At 39.2% G+C, this 20,888-nt stretch overlaps 2 protein-coding genes and 2 non-coding genes across 4 annotated transcripts; 2 read left to right on the forward strand and 2 right to left on the reverse strand.

The window, feature by feature from the left end:
- Positions 1-860: 860 nt before the first annotated feature.
- On the reverse strand, positions 861-11,018 carry LOC106929800 (uncharacterized). Its single transcript, XM_015006938.2, has 4 exons — positions 10,569-11,018; positions 6,334-7,344; positions 3,808-3,873; positions 861-2,653 (listed from the first exon to the last, which is right to left on the reverse strand). The coding sequence occupies exons 1-3, from the start codon at positions 10,654-10,656 to the stop codon at positions 3,812-3,814; spliced, it is 1,161 nt and encodes a 386-aa protein (XP_014862424.2). The 5' UTR covers positions 10,657-11,018; the 3' UTR covers positions 861-2,653; positions 3,808-3,811.
- A 2,401-nt stretch (positions 11,019-13,419) lies between these two features.
- Positions 13,420-15,583, reverse strand: LOC148158512 (matrilin-4-like). Its single transcript, XM_088006764.1, has 3 exons — positions 15,179-15,583; positions 14,943-15,095; positions 13,420-13,717 (listed from the first exon to the last, which is right to left on the reverse strand). The coding sequence occupies exons 1-3, from the start codon at positions 15,564-15,566 to the stop codon at positions 13,584-13,586; spliced, it is 675 nt and encodes a 224-aa protein (XP_087862890.1). The 5' UTR covers positions 15,567-15,583; the 3' UTR covers positions 13,420-13,583.
- A 2,690-nt stretch (positions 15,584-18,273) lies between these two features.
- trnat-ugu (transfer RNA threonine (anticodon UGU)) lies at positions 18,274-18,347 on the forward strand. The gene has a single exon. It is a non-coding gene; the product is annotated as a tRNA-Thr (tRNA).
- A 287-nt stretch (positions 18,348-18,634) lies between these two features.
- On the forward strand, positions 18,635-18,708 carry trnat-cgu (transfer RNA threonine (anticodon CGU)). Its single transcript has one exon. It is a non-coding gene; the product is annotated as a tRNA-Thr (tRNA).
- The last annotated feature ends 2,180 nt before the right edge of the window (positions 18,709-20,888 follow it).

The raw sequence follows: 20,888 nt of genomic DNA on the forward strand, positions 1-20,888 counted from the left end.
AATATTATGAGAAACAAGTCATAATATTACAAGAATAAAGTTGCATTATTGTGAGAATAAAGTCATAATATTTCAACTTCTATTCTGGTAATAATCTGACTGTATTTTGGTAATAATTTGACTTTATTCTCAAAATATTCTGACTTTATTCTCATACTATTTCAGCTTTAATCTGATAATATTCTGACTTTATTTTCATATTATTTCCACTTTATTTTGGAAATACAACTGTATTCTTGTAATACTATGACTTTATTGCATTAGTGCGTCTTTATTCTCATGTGTTTTTCTTTTAATATTGTGACTTTATTCTGCTAATATAACTTTATTTTCGCAATTTTTTTTGTTTCATTGTTTCTTAGTAAGGCCCTAATACTCTGTTGTATTTCACTTTTACATTTACTTTTGCTTTACTATTTCTTTTGCTATTTTTTTACTATTTTGCCGCTACCTTTTACTAAAATAAATTTTAATGCACTGTAAAAAAAATGTCTCTAATTTACAGTGAAATACTACAGTTGCTAGTATTTTACTGTAAATAAGAGATTTTTTTACAGTGTAGTATTCAGTGACTTCTGAAGGTTGCAACTGAATATGCCACACAATTTTTTTTGCTTTGTTTCGTTTTTTCAAGTCTTGGAAACCATGTAGCGTTTTCCTTCTGCTTCACTATCCTGGCCTTCCAGGTATTTATCTGCTACAAAGAATCACCATAAATATACATTTTAATATTACAAAGTTTTAAAAAGTTCTGCAATGCACTGTAACATTGCATCTGCTTCTCATGGTAGTGCAGAGTTACACCTGTGGTATCTGCTGTTGAAAACATAGATTAAACTCCAGCAATAAAAAGCACGCTCTTTAGTAAGAGAAACTTTATTCTGTACACTAACCAGTTAACAGAATCCTAGACAAAAGAAAAAAAAAAACAGTAAGCAGCTGATTCCAGGGAAAGAAATTAAACAACCAAACAGCAACAGCTAACAGCCACACTGGAGCTGAACAAGGCGGCTTGAGAATAAAACATGTCAGCAGTCAGTCATCTTCATCCTCAACCTGCAGATGAAGAAAGTTCTCTGCTACAGGGTTTCCATCTGAGCTGTGCACAGTGTTATTTAAAACATGCCGTTACTATTAATACAACTTGCTATGTGTAAACATGCTTCATGATTTATTTCTGCCAAAATCTCAAAGTTTGGCGTGGAAAAACAGAATCTCCAAGGATTTGTTTTGTTAGTGTTGAGGCGAAGCATGGGCCGGTTAGTGGAACCAACATTATACCGACCGAGATTTTCTCTGTTGAAGAGAAACATAGCATGGCCCCTCTCTTGTCTTTTTTCCTGTTCACTGCAGGTCAGCTGGCTCCAAGAATTTCCAGACACTCTTGCCTTTTCTTGTAAGAGACACAAATTTGAATGCTTAGAAGTTCTGATCCTAAAAGACCTAAAGGAACTCAATCCTATCAAGATGTTTTGATAGGATTGAGCGGTAGGTGTGTTAATCAGCCAAACCAGAATAATTAACCAGATAACATCAGATTGCGCTAATCTACAAAGAGCAAAAGATAGAGCATAATGTGAAAATTGTTAATGTAGCCACAGGAATAACCTTTTAGTATTTCTGTTAAAAATCCAAGCAATTAGATCACATACATTTTTGCTTAGCATCTTGTGCTAGTAGCATGACACCAGTTACTTTTCCATTAACCTTAAAATTGGGCAATAAATAAATTTGCTTAATGGGAAAGCCAATTTTGAAAAGAACTCGATAAAAAGTTTTTCCTCTAGAATGAGGCGCTTTATCAAAAGTAGTGTATTTTGCAAAACTGCAAAGGAAGTACTTTTTGTCGTATCACACAAATGAGCAACAACCAGATGTTGCTACTGGCAGAAAAGACAAAGAAGACGACAGGAAGTGGTCGGATGATGGTGGCGCGGCATGATTTTTTATTAACATTACTGCGTGAACAACCTTACTGACATTTGATTTTAATTGTGTTTCTTATTTAATGGAACCACTGCAATTGCAAAATAGTGTTGTTGATTTTTTTTTTTTTACATATCTACAAACATTTGCGCACATTTCTAATGAAAACGCAGCTGCTGTCAAAGCACCGACCCATACCTAGTTGCAGACCCTGCTTGGTGAGACAGTTCTGTTCCTCCGCCTCTTTGAGCTTTGTGCATTTGTTTTTTTATTCACAGTGAAATTTGGCTTGTTTCCCTCAGAAAGCTGTAACAAAGGATGTGCTGCCAGCATCCTTCATGCTTTTTAAATACTTCCAGCCCACAGTTGCCTTCCTCATTACCAAGAAATCCTGTGTATTGCACCCTGACACACCTCGCCACCTAAGTGTTTTTGTTGCATATTTTAGTGTCTGAGAAAATGTGTGGCTCCAGGCACTTTGTGGTCCCAGTAGAAAAACTCATCCTCTTCCCTGCGGCAAATGTTTAAATACAAACACGGAGGAAATCCTCATTTATCCTGAATGAAAACTTATTAAGGCAGATTCAATAATCATAAATGTATTGTGCAGTTAGATGTCGATGAGACAAAAATAGAAGTTAGACTTTTTTTGGTTTTTCTTCACTGTTTTTTCCTCCTCTGGTCTTCATGTGTCTCTTTGTGGCTTCGTTACTCTGTGAATCTCTATCTGTGGAATAAACAGAACCGAAGTAAAATAGTACAGTAACAAGAAGTGCATAGTCTTATGCACTTCTTGTTACTGTGCACTATTTTATTTTTATATTTGTATCATGTTCGAATAAAATTTCATTTCATTTCATTTCATTTCATTTCATAAAATTTCATTTCATTTCACAGCATAAAGAGTTAATTTACACCAGAGGTTCCCAAACTGTGGGGCGCGCCCCCTTGGGGGGGCACCGTGCCATTGCAGGGGGGCTCGGGAAGCCGTCTGGGTGAAAAAAAAAACATGAACGCTGTATGCATGCGCTGGGTTTTTACCTTAGAATGACCAATTCTGTTATTCCTCTGTCAATTTGATACAGTAGGGGCTTCCGCACTTCCCATATCTGTGTCCTCTGTCACTTTTATCAGCAGTTAAAACTGTTTAATCCGTTGTTAACATGTCATAAACTGTTTTTCCGAGCCGCCTTTAAACGCAACATAAGCGCTACGACGCTCGCGCTGGGTTTAGACCTGTGCAGCAGTGAAGGAAACCTGCTGCTGCTGCTGCTGTACAGAGCTACACAGGTGTGTTAGGATCACGGCAGCAAACCAGCAAAACACAAAGAACTTTTCACAGTTTTTTCCCCCCAAACTAACCGACTGTTGAGTAAAGCTGTTGGATGCAGGTAAAGTTAGCTAAAAGATGCTAATATCAATACAGCACCTTAAGTTTGTTAACAAATAGCTTGTAGGCTACTGGTGTTGTTGTCTATGTTCAGCTACGATTCATTTTGCCCCCCAAAAAGTTAGCCATATGTTTGCTAGTTGTTGCTGGCAGAACAGGGATTCTCCAAGAATCCACCTCCCACCCCCTTCGCTCACACACATCGTTCAACCTGACAGCTACTGGGGGGCCCAGAAATAGTTTGGAAACCAGTGGGAGGGGGCCCAGGAGAAAAAGTTTGGGAACCACTGATTTACACCAATATACTTCATATTTACTCTCAATTCAAGCAATAAGTTTACATGCAACAAAATGTTTTTTATGCTTTCAGGGACAGAATAAGGAACAACATGCACCATGAGATTATAGTACAGTACTCTACAGTACTCTCTCATATATATATATATATATATATATATATACATATATATAAAATATGCCTTGGTTCTTACCATCTTAATCCAGCTTTTTGGCTATTTCATCTTCTTTATCCTTGGAGGCCTCATGTACAGATGACACTGCGTGCGCGCACACAAAGAGACACACACAGGAATGTCATTATCATACCAATGGCTCAGAGCTTGTTTGACATGATTTTACCTTCACCATGTCACACACAGCCACCGCGGGTGAACTGACGAGCTAAGAGTTATTCATATCTACATCTCCTTAACTGCACCACTGCTGATTTATTCCAACACACATACTCACACGCACACAGAGCACACAGATAAAGTCTTGTAAAAGTTATGTAATACATGCTTTCTTCCATTCCACCTGAGTTTTTCACAATGTTGCAGATTGGTTACCTCCTAAAAGTACAAACTGTTTGGAGCGTAAAGAGTGAGACAAGAAGTATAAGGTTTAAATCATACTGTATTTACCCACACACACAAAAAGATACTATGATTTTTCTCCCACTGTGTCACATCAAGTCAGCTAACACATGTCCTGTTTTTAGTTTTAGGTCCAAGCTGTCTGAATAATGAGACATTTCTTTTTAAATATTGTTTCATTTTGCTTTAAACTAAGAAGTATATTCACGTAGTATTTAGTGGAGTTGCTACCTTTCAACTACAGAACACTCCTCCCACCAAACTCTCCACTGAGCTCCTTCACACTAGCCAGCAGCAATTAGCAAACACCTAGTGGAGTTAAACATTTACTGAGCTCATTACATGAGCTGCTTCTCAGTGCAGTGCTACTAAAAACAATGCTAAATGCTTGTTGTAATGACTTCCTGAAGGCAGAGTCTCAGAAACAGCAGGAGCTTCTTAAAGAGAGTCAAATTGTGAAGTCAAATTTCTTTTAAGATGTGTTTAATTTTTATAACAATTGAAGGTAACATGGGTGCTATAAAATAGCACTCTGTCTTGAAAATACATAATACTGCCCCTCTGAGAAATATATATATTTTTAAATGGCTCATTGTTCTGGCTTTTAACAAATAGAAAAAAAAATTTAACATGAAATGACCTGAAACAATGTAAACTAAACCAAAGTATCTGGTCCAATCATTTGGGAAAAACAAACAAACAAACAAAAACAAACAAAAAAAAAAACCTTTAAATCAGCTCTTATCTTAATGGAGTTTTCCATTAAACCTCACCAAAGGCCGCAGACAATTCTGTGTTTAATTAGAAGCGGCGGGCCATGATAAGTCTGCTGGCAGCTCACAATGGAACACAATGAGAGAGGACTGTCTGACTGGAGCTGTTGTGCTGACAACATGCTCATAATACAACATCAACATGCAGAAGAGAAGCATTCATGTCACTGCTCATGTCACTTGTTCGACATTAAGGTCCAACAATATCCCATTCAGCCCTCTCAACACATGCAGCTGAATCGCTCACTAACATCTCAGGGTTGCCAGCTGCATGTGAAGGATTCATGTAAAGCTACTCCAGCGCCGGCTCCCCCTTCATCGCTGAAATGATTGAAGCGATTGGCCATATGAAGGAACATCCAGTGCTTCTCTGCATGTCAACAAGATTTCATCCACTCCACCGAGTCAACCTCTCCTCACCTGCTGCTCCGCCTCCAAACTGTTTCTGCGTGTTTGCACACGCGTTGAGCCAAACACACACTCGCATTGATTTCTGTCACATTCCATTCCAGTCGTAGTCTTGCTACAAATGACCTCCGCCTGAAAACTGTCTTCTGAATCAGCATGACTCCCTGAAGAGTCTGTCAGCATGACAGTTTTGTCGACATGGTGTATGTGTGTGTGCGTGTGTGTGTGTCATTTCATTAATCATGGAGCAAAATAAAACTGCCAGACTCTGGAGAACAGAGGCATCCATCATGAACTTAAAGGGGGCAGTAATATGTGTTTTACAGGCACATAGTGCCACTTTATATCACAATAAAGTTACATTCAGTTGTTATAAAATGCTGTCTATCAAATATTATCAAATATGACTTGAAAGAAATTTTACTTAGTAATTTAATGCCTTGAAATTGAGACTCCGTCTCTTTAATAACTCAATTTTCAGGAAGTCATCGCTACATGGCTTCTCTGGACTTAGGCTTATTTTATTGTCATTACACAAAGAAACATAAGTGTCTATTATCCCTTTAACAATGTTTTTACCAGTGTTGCATTGAGAAGTAGCTCATATGATGAGTTCAGCTGATGTGTTCTACCAGTTCTAACAGGTGTTTGCTAGTTGTTGCTGGCTAGTCTGAAGGAACTCCAAGGAAGAATTTCTTCCTCGAAGGTGTTGCTGATGTTGCCAATGGCAACACAAAGAAGACAACATGAAATAGGTAGAGGATGAAGGCTCGGCATGTGTTTGAATGACTTACTGCCTGAACTAACTTATTCATGTGTGATTTTAACTCTGTTTCTTGTTTAATGGAAACACTGCAATTGCAAAAACTGTATTTTTCCAACATTAGCAGAATATTGACAATTTTGTGCACATTTGTAATAGAAACACAGCTAGTGTTGCTAAGGTGTTGGTATGTCATACCCTCTGGTGACGATTCAGGAACTGGCTCAGTTGCAGGTTCTGGATCTGCGGGGGCTTCAGTTTGCGTCGCGCCAGGATTCCCCTCAGAAACTTCTGCTGTGACTCCATTCTCTGTACTGGACTCTGGATTCACTGTGACTGGTGGAGCTTCAGAACCATTGGCTGGCTCTGGGACCGAAACCCCTACAGGACCAGATGCCTCCTCTGATGAGGCAGTAACACCAGAGGAGACTGTGGAAACCTCCGTCTCCTCATCGGCGGCAGAGTGAGGCTCAGCTTGAGCGGGAGCTGCAGCAGCAGTTACTGGAGGCATCTCTGGAATACTCGCTGCAGCGATAGTTGTGTCTATTACAGCATCTGCAGGCCCTGAGGATTCGGTTGGGGCTCCATCTTCGTTGGCTACTGAATCTGTGGTTGCTGTTGAAGCTTCGGCTGCTGCTGGAGTCTCTGAGTCAGTTTCTGGTGAGGTATTGCCGAGTGGGGCTTCCTCCTGGACATGGTTAGCATCTTCAGTTGCTGCTTTGGAGGCTTGTTCAGCTACTGCCTCTTCCACAACTCCGGTGGTCCCTGCTGGCTCCTCTACAACCGACACTGGAACTTCTTCCTTAACAAGAACAGGGATCTCTGTCTGCACAGCTTCAAAAGGTTGAGCTTCAGGGGTCTCGTCCAGGGCCTCAACTGCTTTGACTTCAGAAGAGGCTTCTGCTGGTACAGTTTCTACAGGAAGTGTTTCCTCCATGGGCAACAATACTTCAGTTACTGTGGCAGCAGCTTCCTCATCTACTGTAGGCTGTGGTGCCAGCTCCTCACCAGCTGCGGGTGGTTCAGGAACTACTAGGAGATCTTCCCCAGACACAAGATCCTCCTGGGCCTCTACGGCCTCCAGCACGGCCTCCGTATCATCTTCAGGTCCCGCTTTGGCATCGTCTGGTGAGGCGGTCTCCACAGGCAGCTGCATCTGGTCCTCAATGGTCCGTACATCTTCTTCTGCGATGATGCCGTTTCTGACTGCTGTGAAGAAAAAAAAATATGGAAAATAAAAGATTAGCAATTTGCAATTAGACCACCAGTTGTCAGTGACATATTTGTCTGTAACTCTGACATAGCAATGACAAAAGTCAGGGAATAAAAGAATGAACCATATTCTTCTCCTCATAAGATTTACTGCCTTTGATTTAGCGGCAGAACCTTTGACAAACTTCTGTTGTCTGTGATATAAAATTCTCAGATCAATTCTCAGACTTTGCATCAGCCACATTTCTGTCAGGTCAGGCGCTCGTTTGCAAAAGCATAAGTTCTAGTGAACTGAATTCACATTCTGGACAAATGTTGACACTAAGTCTAAAACAGAGACAATGATCTCAGTGGTGAAAATCCCAGGTTGACAGGCTGTCCTGTCAACCTTTTTTATATATGTAAAATAATATTTGTGAAAAAATATCTTAACTTCAATATTTTGTCTGGTGTGCTTCTAGTGTCTTTCATTATATAACGTGGGATTTGAAAGAATTAGACATTTTTGAGGGAAATTATATAAAGCTTCAGTCAACACAGGATGCAGGAGACAGGAGAAACAATAAAGGACACAAACTGCATCCTTTCATTTCCTTGCTTGAAAATAGGATTTACTGAAGCCCTGAGGACGAGCATTCTGAGGAAATGATCCTCTCCGCTTTCTACGGTCAGTTAGGTCTGCGCACACACAAACATAGTGCACTTGTGTATGGAAGTAACGAAGTCATATTTTAGAAAAATCCTCAGTTATGTCAATAGTCCGAATCCCAACGTAGCGATGGAAGCTTTTGATTGGTCACAGACGAGCTGGACCGGAGCGGCTCGGTTAGCGGTACGGGTGGATGGCTCTGATGCTTCAGCTTTCTGATTTTATTTGTATGTCGGAAGCAGTGAGCAGAGATCAGAGTGATGGGTGGAAGGGAATGTGTGGGCTTGGCAGACTGTGTGAAAATGAGCCAGTGGGAAAATTACAGCAATTAAGTAACACAAATCCCTTTGCTCTTCCTTTTCACAATTAATCTTTACATGCACTCTACGATCATTAGCTGCGTTTCCATTATGAGTGTCCAGCTTTAGCTTGTGTCCTGCTAAACTACCTAAAAATAAGTAATGAATAACTTTTTTCATCATAATTTTGATCATTATCACAATAGTACTTCAAAATATCGCAATAAAATTGTAAATCCGTACTGCTTTGTCAATATTCAGTTTTGAAAAGTGGGAAAGCGACTGTTTGAGTTGAGGTTGACGCATCCATGCCAGGCAGGCATCGGTGAATCATGTGTCAACAGGATTTAGCAGCCAAAGATGACACGGATCTCAGTCAAAACAGTGCCACGGCTGGTCTGCAGTGGAGGGAAGGGAGGGGAGGAGGGAACGGGACACAAAGCAGGGGCCCGGACCAGGGATGGGACCGGCACAGGCCAGGATGTCATCCAGCTGGTGTGTCAGACAGGCGGCACGCTGTAGGAATAAAAACCTCCCCTCATTCGGCTGCATTTAACATAGCCTGGCCAGGCTGAGCGGACAATTACTGATGGTCTCGGTGGTGATGACGCAAGAGTCTGGAAGGGAACCCAAGTTTCTCTCTCTGTAGGTGGAAAAAGCTGTCCGGCAGGAACAACAACGCAGTAACACAAGCATCCCACATTCAGTCAGGGAAGCAGAACATGAACACAGAGACGATGATTCTGTTTCAGGTTCAAATACACAGTTTTTCCTTTCCCCAGATATCTGAATTAACTTATGTTCCACGGGAGCTAGAGCACATTCTGTTGCTCATGTGCAAACCAGGATGGGGGACACAGAGTGCATGGAGCGGTGCCTGGCATGGCACGTCCATGTGGCACTGAGCCGTCTGGAACAATGAGGAGACAGTCATAGATTATGTCAGACCTTCTGCTGGGCTTCTGCTCAGGCCTGCACACAGAGCTCACACATGTAGAGAGATACAGACGGAACACAGAGTGTTATGTGTGGCAAAAAAAAAAAAAAAAAAACTTTCAACACATCATCATCAAGGTGAAACTAGTTGGTGGCAGCATCATGCTGTGGGAACGCCTGAGCAGGAACAGAAAATCTGGTCAGTTATTGACTTGAAAAATTATTTGAAATTAGGTTAAAGATTCACATTCTATCAGAACAAAAACTCTAGAAATATGACTAGAGCTACAATGTAAAAGTTTATATCAAATCATATTAAAGTGTTTGAGTGGTCCAGTCAAAGTACAGACTCAAGCGCAATTAAGAATCTGTGGTAAAACTAGAATGTTGCTGTTCAGAGAATCTCACCATCAAATCTGACTGAGGCTTATCTGATTGGTAAAGCAGGATGCGTTAAAATGTCCCTCTTCAGATGCCATAGAGTCAAACCCACGGAAGACTTTGATGGATTTTTAACAAAAGTATATACTAACGCACACCACACTTTCAGATTATTGTTCTTTAAAAATAAATAAAACAATCATGCATTACTTTTCTTCTAACTCTCGGTTATGTTCTATCCAAAGACCCCAAATGAAGCATCTGTTTTTCTGGTTGCAGTGGACAAAATGTAAGAAAGTTCATGGTCTATAAATATCTTTTTTTTCTTTCTTTTTTTTAATATTGTACAGTAAATATGTTCTTTTGAAAGTTTTGCAATCCAGAACAATCTGACGTCCGTGAATCACTACAGAAAATTGGTAACAAACAGGTTAGATTGCAAATGTTGCCACAGGCTGCAGATAGATCTCTAAACAATCCCAGCTGCTCTCATGCAGTTATTGTCCTACATAAAATGCTCAGTTTGCTTTATGGGAAGAGACTGAGAGAAGTCGACATGTTCATAGAGTTTAAAAAAAAAAAAGGAAGAAACCTCCTCTCAGGTCTCATTTCATCAATAAATCATTGAATGTTTTTAGCAGTCCTCTTCTTAGCAGTAGCCAAGCAGGACAGGGGAGGATTAGGACAAACAAACAGTAATGACTTGTAGGATTCAAAGAGAACAACAGAAATATTTCAGCACCTGAAGTATTTGATCTGTGCAAGGAGAGTGAAAGCACAGAGTGTACCAGCCAGCTGCAAACAGCCTCCAGCAAAATGTGACTGAGTGGCAGAAGGCGAGTTAGATAAGCAGCTGGACTCTGCCTGACAGAACATATGCTGCTCTCTACACTTCAAAACACACAAATGAAGGGCAAATTGCACTTTTAATATTCACTCGGACGGTCATCACTCACCCACTGTGTCCCCGTTGCTCTCCTCAGGCTTTGTGCCTGGTCTCTTCTCCTGCTCCACTGTCTGTGCACTGGATGATGAGCAACCCATGCTTGGAAGTAAAATATGACAAATCTAGAAAGCTGGAGGCTGCTTCAGGAACAAGCGACCACAAGTTTCAGTGCTTCCTGCTTTCTTTCTCTTTTTTTTTTCTTTTAAAGGTTGATGCTGTCTTTCTGTGCGAACAGGAGCATCTAAACTCTCCACAAGTCCTCAAAGCAGATGGGAACCATTATCTGCTCTATGCTGTGGGATCACTCATGCTCCGCTGTACTTTTACAATCTGCTCCCTGCATGCAGCAAAGCAGTTCAGGCAGCAACGCTGAGTGTTCCCCTAACTACCTCCAGTTCTAATGTAGAACTATCCATGAAGCAGCAGGAGGAGGAGGAGGAGGCAAACACGTCTGAGGACAGTGTCCTCCCCTCTTAGGCCTGTATGGCGCAGATCCACCCCCTGGTGGTGAAGTGTCAAACCGCACACGCAACAAACATAAAAGTAGAAATTTGAATTTACAAGTGAATCAGTGGATTAACATAGAATTCAGTTCAGTTCATTTACATGACGCCATTGGATGGAGCTAATTAAATCAAGGCACAGAAATTCAGATATTTAAATGTTTATTCATCAGTATGCTGTACAATCTGCAATAATATAGTCAACTTTCTTCACAAATAAAGTGTTTAAAGTGGAAGAGCACTTCACTTGAAAAACCATGCCATCTTGGCTGTCTGCCCAGGGCGGCATCGGCTTTGGGGGCAGAATGAGGGAGGAACAAATTAATGTAGTCATATGTTCTGATCTAGTATTCTACTGTTTATTGCATGTCCAGTCAGTGGTGTTCAAACTTTTATTCCCAGGAGGCAAAAACAAAACAATAAAAATGCAAAAATTAGTTTACCAGAACTTTTTTTTTAGTTTCACCTGCTCAACAATAACACCTTTTTTTATGAAATGTGTATATTATTGAAGATCTAAAATATTTCAAAGCCATAATTGGCCCCTGGGGCCTCACATAGGACACCAATGTAAAATACATTGGTGGCTGATGAGCTGAAGTTGGTGTCTGATTTGAAGCTCTTGGTTCTCTGCTAAAACAAGGAGCTACATAAATATGTTAAAGGAGTTTGGACAACTTTTGAACATCTCCAATCCAAAATTAATGGACTGGTCAGATTTTAAAAACAGATTGCATAAAAATATTGTTTTATTTGTGAAACCACACAAAAAGAGAATTTTTAATTCTTCCCTGGACTTTGGACCGCCTTAGTGTGTTTGGTTTTGTGCAGGGTGGCAGTCACTGATGACCAGGATAAATATGGCTAAAAAGATCCCATAAAAATTCCAGACAGTTGTTAGTCAATGTCATCTGGGTATATCTAGTACCAAATTAATGCTGTTTTCATCCAGTTTGGGAGGTCAGTGTAATATTAACCAGAACACAAAACTGGAGATGCTTTTGTTTTTTATATATCTTGTGCAGATTTACTTATTAGTAAAGTAGAATCAATGAATAGATTATGTATTTTTCATGTGTTTGAGTTTAAATATCCCACATGTTAAGTTTTTATAGCTAATATAGCTTCCTGTGCATCTGATAAAATTTAGATTTTAAGTAATCTTTGCAGCAAAGGGGCCATTAGAAGGACCAAAATGAAAATTGAATAGATCTGAAAATGAAACTTTATTTCATTTAAAAATATAAACCTCCACCTATTACAGCATTGCATTTCAAAACGCAATGCTGCTTGTTTCATTAGAAGATTAGGTTTCTATTTGAGCTAATGTATGACCCACAAATACAGACATGCTTAGATATAGGATGTAAAACAGAACCACCTAACGGATAAATGTCACATTGTACTGCAAGACGATAAAGAGCATCAAGAGTTGAGGACGATCCCGTCAGAACCAAGCAGCGCCAGAATTTCATTTGTTCACCACTTGATTCTCCAGAGTCTCCAGCTTCTTTGACATCGCTTCAAGTATTCGTGTTAAAGAGGGTCACAAGAAATACATCCAAAGTTGTAGCACAAATAAAGATATTACAGATACTCCTGCACAAAAAGGTTCCCAAAAAGAGCACAGAGGCATCTTTATAAATCTCACTTTTTCTAGTAAACATCAACTGGACATATGTTAGGAAACACCTTATAAATACAGCACTGAATAAACGCAGCATTAACAAATGCACAAAAACCGTTCTTGAAGATTCTTATGTATAGACAGATAAAGACCAAGACAATGAATATAATCAAATGTTTAAAATATTAAGTGAAATTCTAATGGTCTTTCTGTTTCTGCTCAGGAAGCAGAACGCAGCCTCGTCTCTTCCCTGCTGAGGACACGTCTATGTTCAACCTCCAGACGGTTTATTTTTGGAAAGCTATCTAGGTCTGAAGAGGTAAACAAACAGGTATGGAAAGAATAATAATTCTCATATTAGAATCAATATTCGCCCTCTGTGAGGATAGAGGACAATCTAAACACAGAAACAAGCTTTGCTCAGTCAAATGTGCAGACAAGTGAGACAACTAGCTCAACATTCGATTGTTTTTATTAACTGGAGCATCTTTATTTTAAAATCAGAATTCCATTAATGGTGTATTCGCCGTTAATGGTACCGTGTTGTAGTGGGACCAGCTGCAGACATGTTTAGCTATTTGGGTGAAGGCTGAGATGTTGGTTTTGGACCTGACATCATTTTCATAAAGACATACTTGTAAGGTGGCCCACACCTATAATTTTACTAATGTAATAATAACAAGTTAAGTGCCAGATAAGTAAGTATTGCTAAATATAGAAATAATTTGCCGATTAAAAACAGAAAAATAAGCATAACTTTTAAATGCTGTTTTTGTTCACTGAAGATAAAAGTTATTTTTGCCCCACTGAGACCCCATTGTAAAACATCTGCTTTATTTATTTATTTTATTTATTTTTCCACCTCATCATCTTTGTCGTTTTACTATAAATCCAGTTATTCCCTCTGTGGAGGAAACCAGCAAAACAAAAGGATATTACTCTGAGCCAGGTTCTTCAGCTTCTCTGTCACTTGGTTCTGAAACACAATCACGCTCTCACACCGACACAAGCTTTCATCTGCCGGTTTGTCTGCAGAGGCAAAAATAAATACAGTTAGCACATCTTTTTGAGCTTTAATTTACAAGTCAGGGCTGTGAGGGGAATTGATTTTCCTCTTTCAGCCCCGACACATTTCTGTTCCTGTCAGGAAACGGTTCTGAGCGGCGGTGGTTCCAGCAGCAGCAGGTGGCAGTGATGCTCTGCTGATATACAGGGACGTTTTTACTGTAACTGGTCTTTGTTCTACAAAATGCCATAGAGGAAACTCTACCTTTAAGGAAATACCAACATTTCTTTCTTTCTATCTATCTATCTATCTATCTATCTATCTATCTATCTATCTATCTATCTATCTATCTATCTATCTATCTATCTATCTATCTATCTATCTATCTATCTATTTATTTATTTATTTTTTGCAAAAATCACAATTTTTTATGCTGCAGAAACACAAAACCTTACCAAGTATTTTTGGTTTCTATTACAAACAGAAACCAAAAATACTTGAAGTACACTTGAAGTAAGACAAAACTAACTTACAAGTAACTTTTCAGAAAGAAATAGAACCTTGTTTTAATTGAATAATTCCTTAATATTGACTAAAAAATACTAGTTCCACCGGCAGATTATTTCACCTATAACATGGGGGGGGGAGAAACCTGTCTTGTTATAATAAATCAGACAACTTTATTTATACCATTAGGTCAATTTGATTATAGTGCGATGAGTCAGCTTTCTTGCCAGACAGGAAAATGTATATCAACACAACAATGAATGTAAATGTAACATGAGTCAACTGGCCCCGTCCTCAATATTTTTAAAATATTAAAAACCATGAAAAAATAGACTCAAATACAGTATAACCATTAGGACAATATAAAAAAAGTAAAATAAAACTATACTAAATCAAAATTTGGAAGCTTATGGAAAAAGGAACAAAACAGGTTTTATACTTCCTAGATTTACATCTGGGGATGAAATATCTGTATCCAGATGCAGATATTTTCACTTATCGGCGATATTTTTACAAAGAAGTGAAATAATCTGCCAGTGTAACCGTTACTTTTTATCAATATTAAGGAATTATTGACTTAAAACAAGCGCTTAGTTCTTGCTGATAAAGTTACATGTCAGTTAGTTTTTGTTTTATTTCAAGCATACTGAAATAAGATATTTGCACAAAAAACTAGACCAAACATACTTGGTAAGATTTTGTGTTTTTGCAGAGTAAAATTAGTTCATAATTAGTGATCACCTTTACACATCCTTGACTTCAGTTTCTTTGTAATTTCTCCCATTTTCTCAAAGTCCTCTGCGTAATAGAGGTGCATCTCAGCAGGCTCCGAAGCAATTTCCCTCAGCTCCTGTTCAATGGCCTTCCCAACTCCCAGTGCGTACATCGTCACCCCTGAAAGTGGCAGAAAACAGAGCCAAGGCACGAATTTAATATCAGAAAGAACATGCTTTCGTTAGAAATGTAACTCATATCACCAGAGGTCTTTGCTTTGCTGGCCCACTCGGAAACATCATCCTGCGACCGTCCATCGGTGAACACGATGCAGACGCGCGGGACGTTCAACCTGGCGCCTTCTTTCTCCGAAAAGCTGAATTGGAACATGTGGCGCAGCGCTGAGCCGGTCATGGAGCCCCTCCCCATGTACTGCATCTGGTTCACGGCCCGCTTGACATCCTGCGCCGCGGCGTGCTGGCCCAAAGAAAACTCTGTGCGCACCTTGGTGGAGAACTGGATGAGTCCGACGCGCGTGACCATCCTGGAGACGTTCAGCGAGTCCACGATGCTGTTCACGAACTGCTTGACCAGCTCAAAGTTGGCGGGGCCCAAACTCTTGGAGCCATCGATCACGAACACCAAATCCATGACTCCATCGTGACACCCTGGTTCTGTCAGGTGCAAAGACATGAAAAACGTGTTGATGTAGATTTCTGTTTGTTTAGTCTTCAGTTGCATCTAAGAATAAAGAAGAAAAACAGCTAAGACTTTACTTTCACAGGTTTTCCCATCTTCAGCCAGCAGGAATCCTTCATTACATTTACAGATGTAGGAGTCAGTGGTGCTGAAACACAGGTGTTGGCAGCCATGGTCCAGAGTTTGACACAGATCAACACCTAGAAGTTTAACAAATGTTACTGATGCTTCTGAGACACAATGAACCTGTTTATTCATACTGTATTTTACTAAAAGACAGGGCTGAAACGATTCATCCGGTTAATCTGTTGATGAAATAATGGTCAACTAATGTAAATTGTGAAATGATTAACAGTAATATAAAGAAGTGACGTGCGATCAGGGGAGGCAGAGCCTCACCTGTCATCATGGATAAATAATATAACAATAAAACCATTTATATTGCTATTTTCACCCTGTGGTTTGTACTATAAAGTATCTATTTTTTACTTAGCTTAACCAATTCTGATGATTTTTTTCTTCAAAATCGCTGGATTTTCGTATTTTGCCATTCAAATGCTCAGAAGCGAAGCCGGTGAGGCAGCAGCGAGCTGAGCCTCACCTGGGATTGCGCAACATCTCGCTAACTAGCTAACAGTGAGCTAGCCATGGAGCTAGCCATACAGTAAATAAGTAAAGTACAACGATATATTTGTTTTCTCCTCTCTTCCGACATCAACATGAAAGACTGCATTTCTACACTTAAACAGTTTTCTAAAGTGGATTTTTATTTGAAGCAGGAGATAATAACTAAAGGAAGAAGAACACCGGAGCTGAAAATTTTGCTTCGAGAGTTTGACAAGACATGCTGAGGATAGACTTGGCTTTGGATGAACGGATATTTTTGTGCAGAATTAGCGGTGCATGGATTTCATTAATAGATAAAGGTAAGACAGCAATAAGATCTTTTTTTTTTTTTTTATGAAATGTGCGTTTTTTGGCAACGAATCTGCGTAGCTTAACTAATACAGATCACTTTGCTGTGGACTATAGCACGAAATCAATACCTACATTTCTAAGTTTCACTGAGTTAACGCAACTATGGATGACGTAAATTATTAGTCTTTTTGCCCTCCAGCGTTGTATGCTTGCGTGAGATTTCCGTAGGTACAATAACATGTGTTATGAGTCATGAGGCAGTACCTGCCTGTATGGCTCAATGGATAAGTCACCAGTCTTCCACCCCGGAGACCCGGGTTTGAATCCAGTCTGGGCAAAAGTTACAACAGTGAAATAGAGCTATCCAGTGTGGGTCCTTGGGCAATATATAGCCTACCAAGGACAAAACCTCAACCAAGTTGCATCCAACATCATGGCAATAGAGGCTCAGATCCACACAGGAGGTCCTGGGTCCAAATTATATAAATTGAGTTTGACAGTATGTTGTGATCTTTAGAATCACTAATGTGTCACCCTTTAGAGCCACAACTGTGGCTTAGTTGGTCAAAGTGCCTGTCTTGTAAAAAAAGGAGATCATAGGTTCAAATCCCAGCAGTGCCTTTATGATGTCATAATTGTTTTCAAATTATTTGCATTCAGTTTTAGAGTATATCATAACATTTAGAGAAAGTGTTAACCGTGAAGGTACTGTGGCTTAGTTGGTCAAAGTGCCTGTCTAGTAAACAGGAGATCCTGTGTTCAAATCCCAGCAAAAACTTTGAAATAAGTGTCCATGTCATAATGTTTTTCAAATTATTTGCGTTCAGTTTTAGAGTATATCGTGACATTTAGAGAAATTGTGATTTCAACAACTGCAAGGTACTGTGGCTTAGTTGGTCAAAGTGCCTGTCTAGTAAACAGGAGATCCTGGGTTCAGTACCTTTGAGAAAAGAGGCTTTATGATGTTATTCGAATCATTTCCATTCAGTTTCAGAGTATATCATGACATTTAGAGAAATTACGATTTCAACAACTGCAAGTTACTGTGGTTTAGTTGGTCAAACTACCTGTCTTTGACCAACTAAGTTTGGTCCTGGTTCCAAATCCCAGCACTACCTCGGAAAGAAGTGGCCTTATGATGTCATAGTGTTTCTCAAATTATTTGCATTCAGTTTTAGAGTATATCATAACATTTAGAGAAAGTGTTAACCGTGAAGGTACTGTGGCTTAGTTGGTCAAAGTGCCTGTCTAGTAAACAGGAGATCCTGTGTTCAAATCCCAGCAAAAACTTTGAAATAAGTGTCCATGTCATAATGTTTTTCAAATTATTTGCATTCAGTTTTAGAGTATATCGTGACATTTAGAGAAATTACGATTTCAACAACTGCAAGTTACTGTGGTTTAGTTGGTCAAACTACCTGTCTTTGACCAACTAAGTTTGGTCCTGGTTCCAAATCCCAGCACTACCTCGGAAAGAAGTGGCCTTATGATGTCATAGTGTTTCTCAAATTATTTGCATTCAGTTTTAGAGTATATCATAACATTTAGAGAAAGTGTTAACCATGAAGGTACTGTGGCTTAGTTGGTCAAAGTGCCTGTCTAGTAAACAGGAGATCCTGTGTTCAAATCCCAGCAAAAACTTTGAAATAAGTGTCCATGTCATAATGTTTTTCAAATTATTTGCGTTCAGTTTTAGAGTATATCGTGACATTTAGAGAAATTGTGATTTCAACAACTGCAAGGTACTGTGGCTTAGTTGGTCAAAGTGCCTGTCTTGTAAACAGGAGATCCTGGGTTCAAATCCCAGCAGTACCTTTGAAAGAAGAGGCTTTATAAAGTCATACTCTTGTTCAAATTATATTGAGTTTTACAGTATGTTGTGATTTCAACAACTGCAAGTTACTGTGGCTTAGTTGGTCAAATTACCTGTCTTTGACCAACTAAGTTTGGTCCTGGTCCACGACCAGGATTTGGTCCTGGTTCCAAATCCCAGCACTACCTCGGAAAGAAGTGGCCTTATGATGTCATAGTGCTTCCCAAATTATTTGCAGTTTTAGAGTATATCGTGACATTTAGAGAAAGTGTGAATTGAACAACTGCAAGGTACTGTGGCTTAGTTGGTCAAAGTGCCTGTCTCGTAAACAGGAGATCCTGGGTTCAAATCCCAGCAGTACCTTTGAAATAAGTGGCCTTATGATGTCATAGTGTTTCTCAAATAATTTGCATTCAGCTTTAGAGTATATTGTGACACCTAGAGAAAGTGTGATTTCAACAACTGCAAGGTACTGTGGCTTAGTTGGTCAAAGTGCCTGTCTTTGACCAACTAAGTTTGGTCCTGGTTCCAAATCCCAGCACTACCTTGGAAAGAAGTGGCCTTATGATGTCATAGTGTTTCTCAAGTTATTTGCATTCAATTTTAGAGTATATCATGAGATTTAGAGAAAGTGTGAATTCAAAATCTGCAAGGTACTGTGGCTTAGTTGGTCAAAGTGCCTGTCTAGTAAACAGGAGATCCTGTGTTCAAATCCCAGCAAAAACTTTGAAATAAGTGTCCATGTCATAATGTTTTTCAAATTATTTGCATTCAGTTTTAGAGTATATTGTGACATTTAGAGAAATTGTGATTTCAACAACTGCAAGGTACTGTGGCTTAGTTTGTCAAAGTGCCTGTCTTGTAAACATGAACATAACATTTAGAGAAAGTGTTAACCGTGAAGGTACTGTGGCTTAGTTGGTCAAAGTGCCTGTCTAGTAAACAGGAGATCCTGTGTTCAAATCCCAGCAAAAACTTTGAAATAAGTGTCCATGTCATAATGTTTTTCAAATTATTTGCATTCAGTTTTAGAGTATATCGTGACATTTAGAGAAATTACGATTTCAACAACTGCAAGTTACTGTGGTTTAGTTGGTCAAACTACCTGTCTTTGACCAACTAAGTTTGGTCCTGGTTCCAAATCCCAGCACTACCTCGGAAAGAAGTGGCCTTATGATGTCATAGTGTTTCTCAAATTATTTGCATTCAGTTTTAGAGTATATCATAACATTTAGAGAAAGTATTAACTGTGAAGGTACTGTGGCTTAGTTGGTCAAAGTGCCTGTCTAGTAAACAGGAGATCCTGTGTTCAAATCCCAGCAAAAACTTTGAAATAAGTGTCCATGTCATAATGTTTTTCAAATTATTTGCATTCAGTTTTAGAGTATATCGTGACATTTAGAGAAATTGTGATTTCAACAACTGCAAGGTACTGTGGCTTAGTTGGTCAAAGTGCCTGTCTTTGACCAACTAAGTTTGGTCCTGGTTCCAAATCCCAGCACTACCTTGGAAAGAAGTGGCCTTATGATGTCATAGTGTTTCTCAAGTTATTTGCATTCAATTTTAGAGTATATCATGAGATTTAGAGATAGTGTGAATTCAAAATCTGCAAGGTACTGTGGCTTAGTTGGTCAAAGTGCCTGTCTAGTAAACAGGAGATCCTGTGTTCAAATCCCAGCAAAAACTTTGAAATAAGTGTCCATGTCATAATGTTTTTCAAATTATTTGCATTCAGTTTTAGAGTATATTGTGACATTTAGAGAAATTGTGATTTCAACAACTGCAAGGTACTGTGGCTTAGTTGGTCAAAGTGCCTGTCTAGTAAACAGGAGATCCTGGGTTCAGTACCTTTGAGAAAAGAGGCTTTATGATGTTATTCGAATCATTTCCATTCAGTTTCAGAGTATATCATGACATTTAGAGAAATTACGATTTCAACAACTGCAAGTTACTGTGGTTTAGTTGGTCAAACTACCTGTCTTTGACCAACTAAGTTTGGTCCTGGTTCCAAATCCCAGCACTACCTCGGAAAGAAGTGGCCTTATGATGTCATAGTGTTTCTCAAATTATTTGCATTCAGTTTTAGAGTATATCATAACATTTAGAGAAAGTGTTAACCGTGAAGGTACTGTGGCTTAGTTGGTCAAAGTGCCTGTCTAGTAAACAGGAGATCCTGTGTTCAAATCCCAGCAAAAACTTTGAAATAAGTGTCCATGTCATAATGTTTTTCAAATTATTTGCATTCAGTTTTAGAGTATATCGTGACATTTAGAGAAATTACGATTTCAACAACTGCAAGTTACTGTGGTTTAGTTGGTCAAACTACCTGTCTTTGACCAACTAAGTTTGGTCCTGGTTCCAAATCCCAGCACTACCTCGGAAAGAAGTGGCCTTATGATGTCATAGTGTTTCTCAAATTATTTGCATTCAGTTTTAGAGTATATCATAACATTTAGAGAAAGTGTTAACCATGAAGGTACTGTGGCTTAGTTGGTCAAAGTGCCTGTCTAGTAAACAGGAGATCCTGTGTTCAAATCCCAGCA

The sequence above is a fragment of the Poecilia mexicana genome, unplaced genomic scaffold (genome assembly GCF_051168715.1).
Source record: "Poecilia mexicana isolate PSO_F unplaced genomic scaffold, ASM5116871v1 scaffold_6, whole genome shotgun sequence".
Classification (NCBI taxonomy): domain Eukaryota; kingdom Metazoa; phylum Chordata; class Actinopteri; order Cyprinodontiformes; family Poeciliidae; genus Poecilia; species Poecilia mexicana.

What these genes read in the sequence shown, in the direction of transcription:
- LOC106929800 (XM_015006938.2), bottom strand. Translation starts at nt 10,656, where the DNA reads ATGGGTTGCTCATCATCCAGTGCACAGACAGTGGAGCAGGAGAAGAGA. An exon ending in GAGCAACGGGGACACAGTGG is followed by an intron (nt 7,345 to 10,568) that starts GTGAGTGATGAC and finishes TTTTCTTCACAG; the next exon opens with CAGTCAGAAACGGCATCATC. An exon ending in TCCTGAATCGTCACCAGAGG is followed by an intron (nt 3,874 to 6,333) that starts GTATGACATACC and finishes GCGCGCACGCAG; the next exon opens with TGTCATCTGTACATGAGGCC.
- LOC148158512 (XM_088006764.1), bottom strand. Translation starts at nt 15,566, where the DNA reads ATGGATTTGGTGTTCGTGATCGATGGCTCCAAGAGTTTGGGCCCCGCC. An exon ending in CAGCAAAGCAAAGACCTCTG is followed by an intron (nt 15,096 to 15,178) that starts GTGATATGAGTT and finishes TGCCACTTTCAG; the next exon opens with GGGTGACGATGTACGCACTG. An exon ending in GAAGTCAAGGATGTGTAAAG is followed by an intron (nt 13,718 to 14,942) that starts GTGATCACTAAT and finishes TTGCCTCTGCAG; the next exon opens with ACAAACCGGCAGATGAAAGC.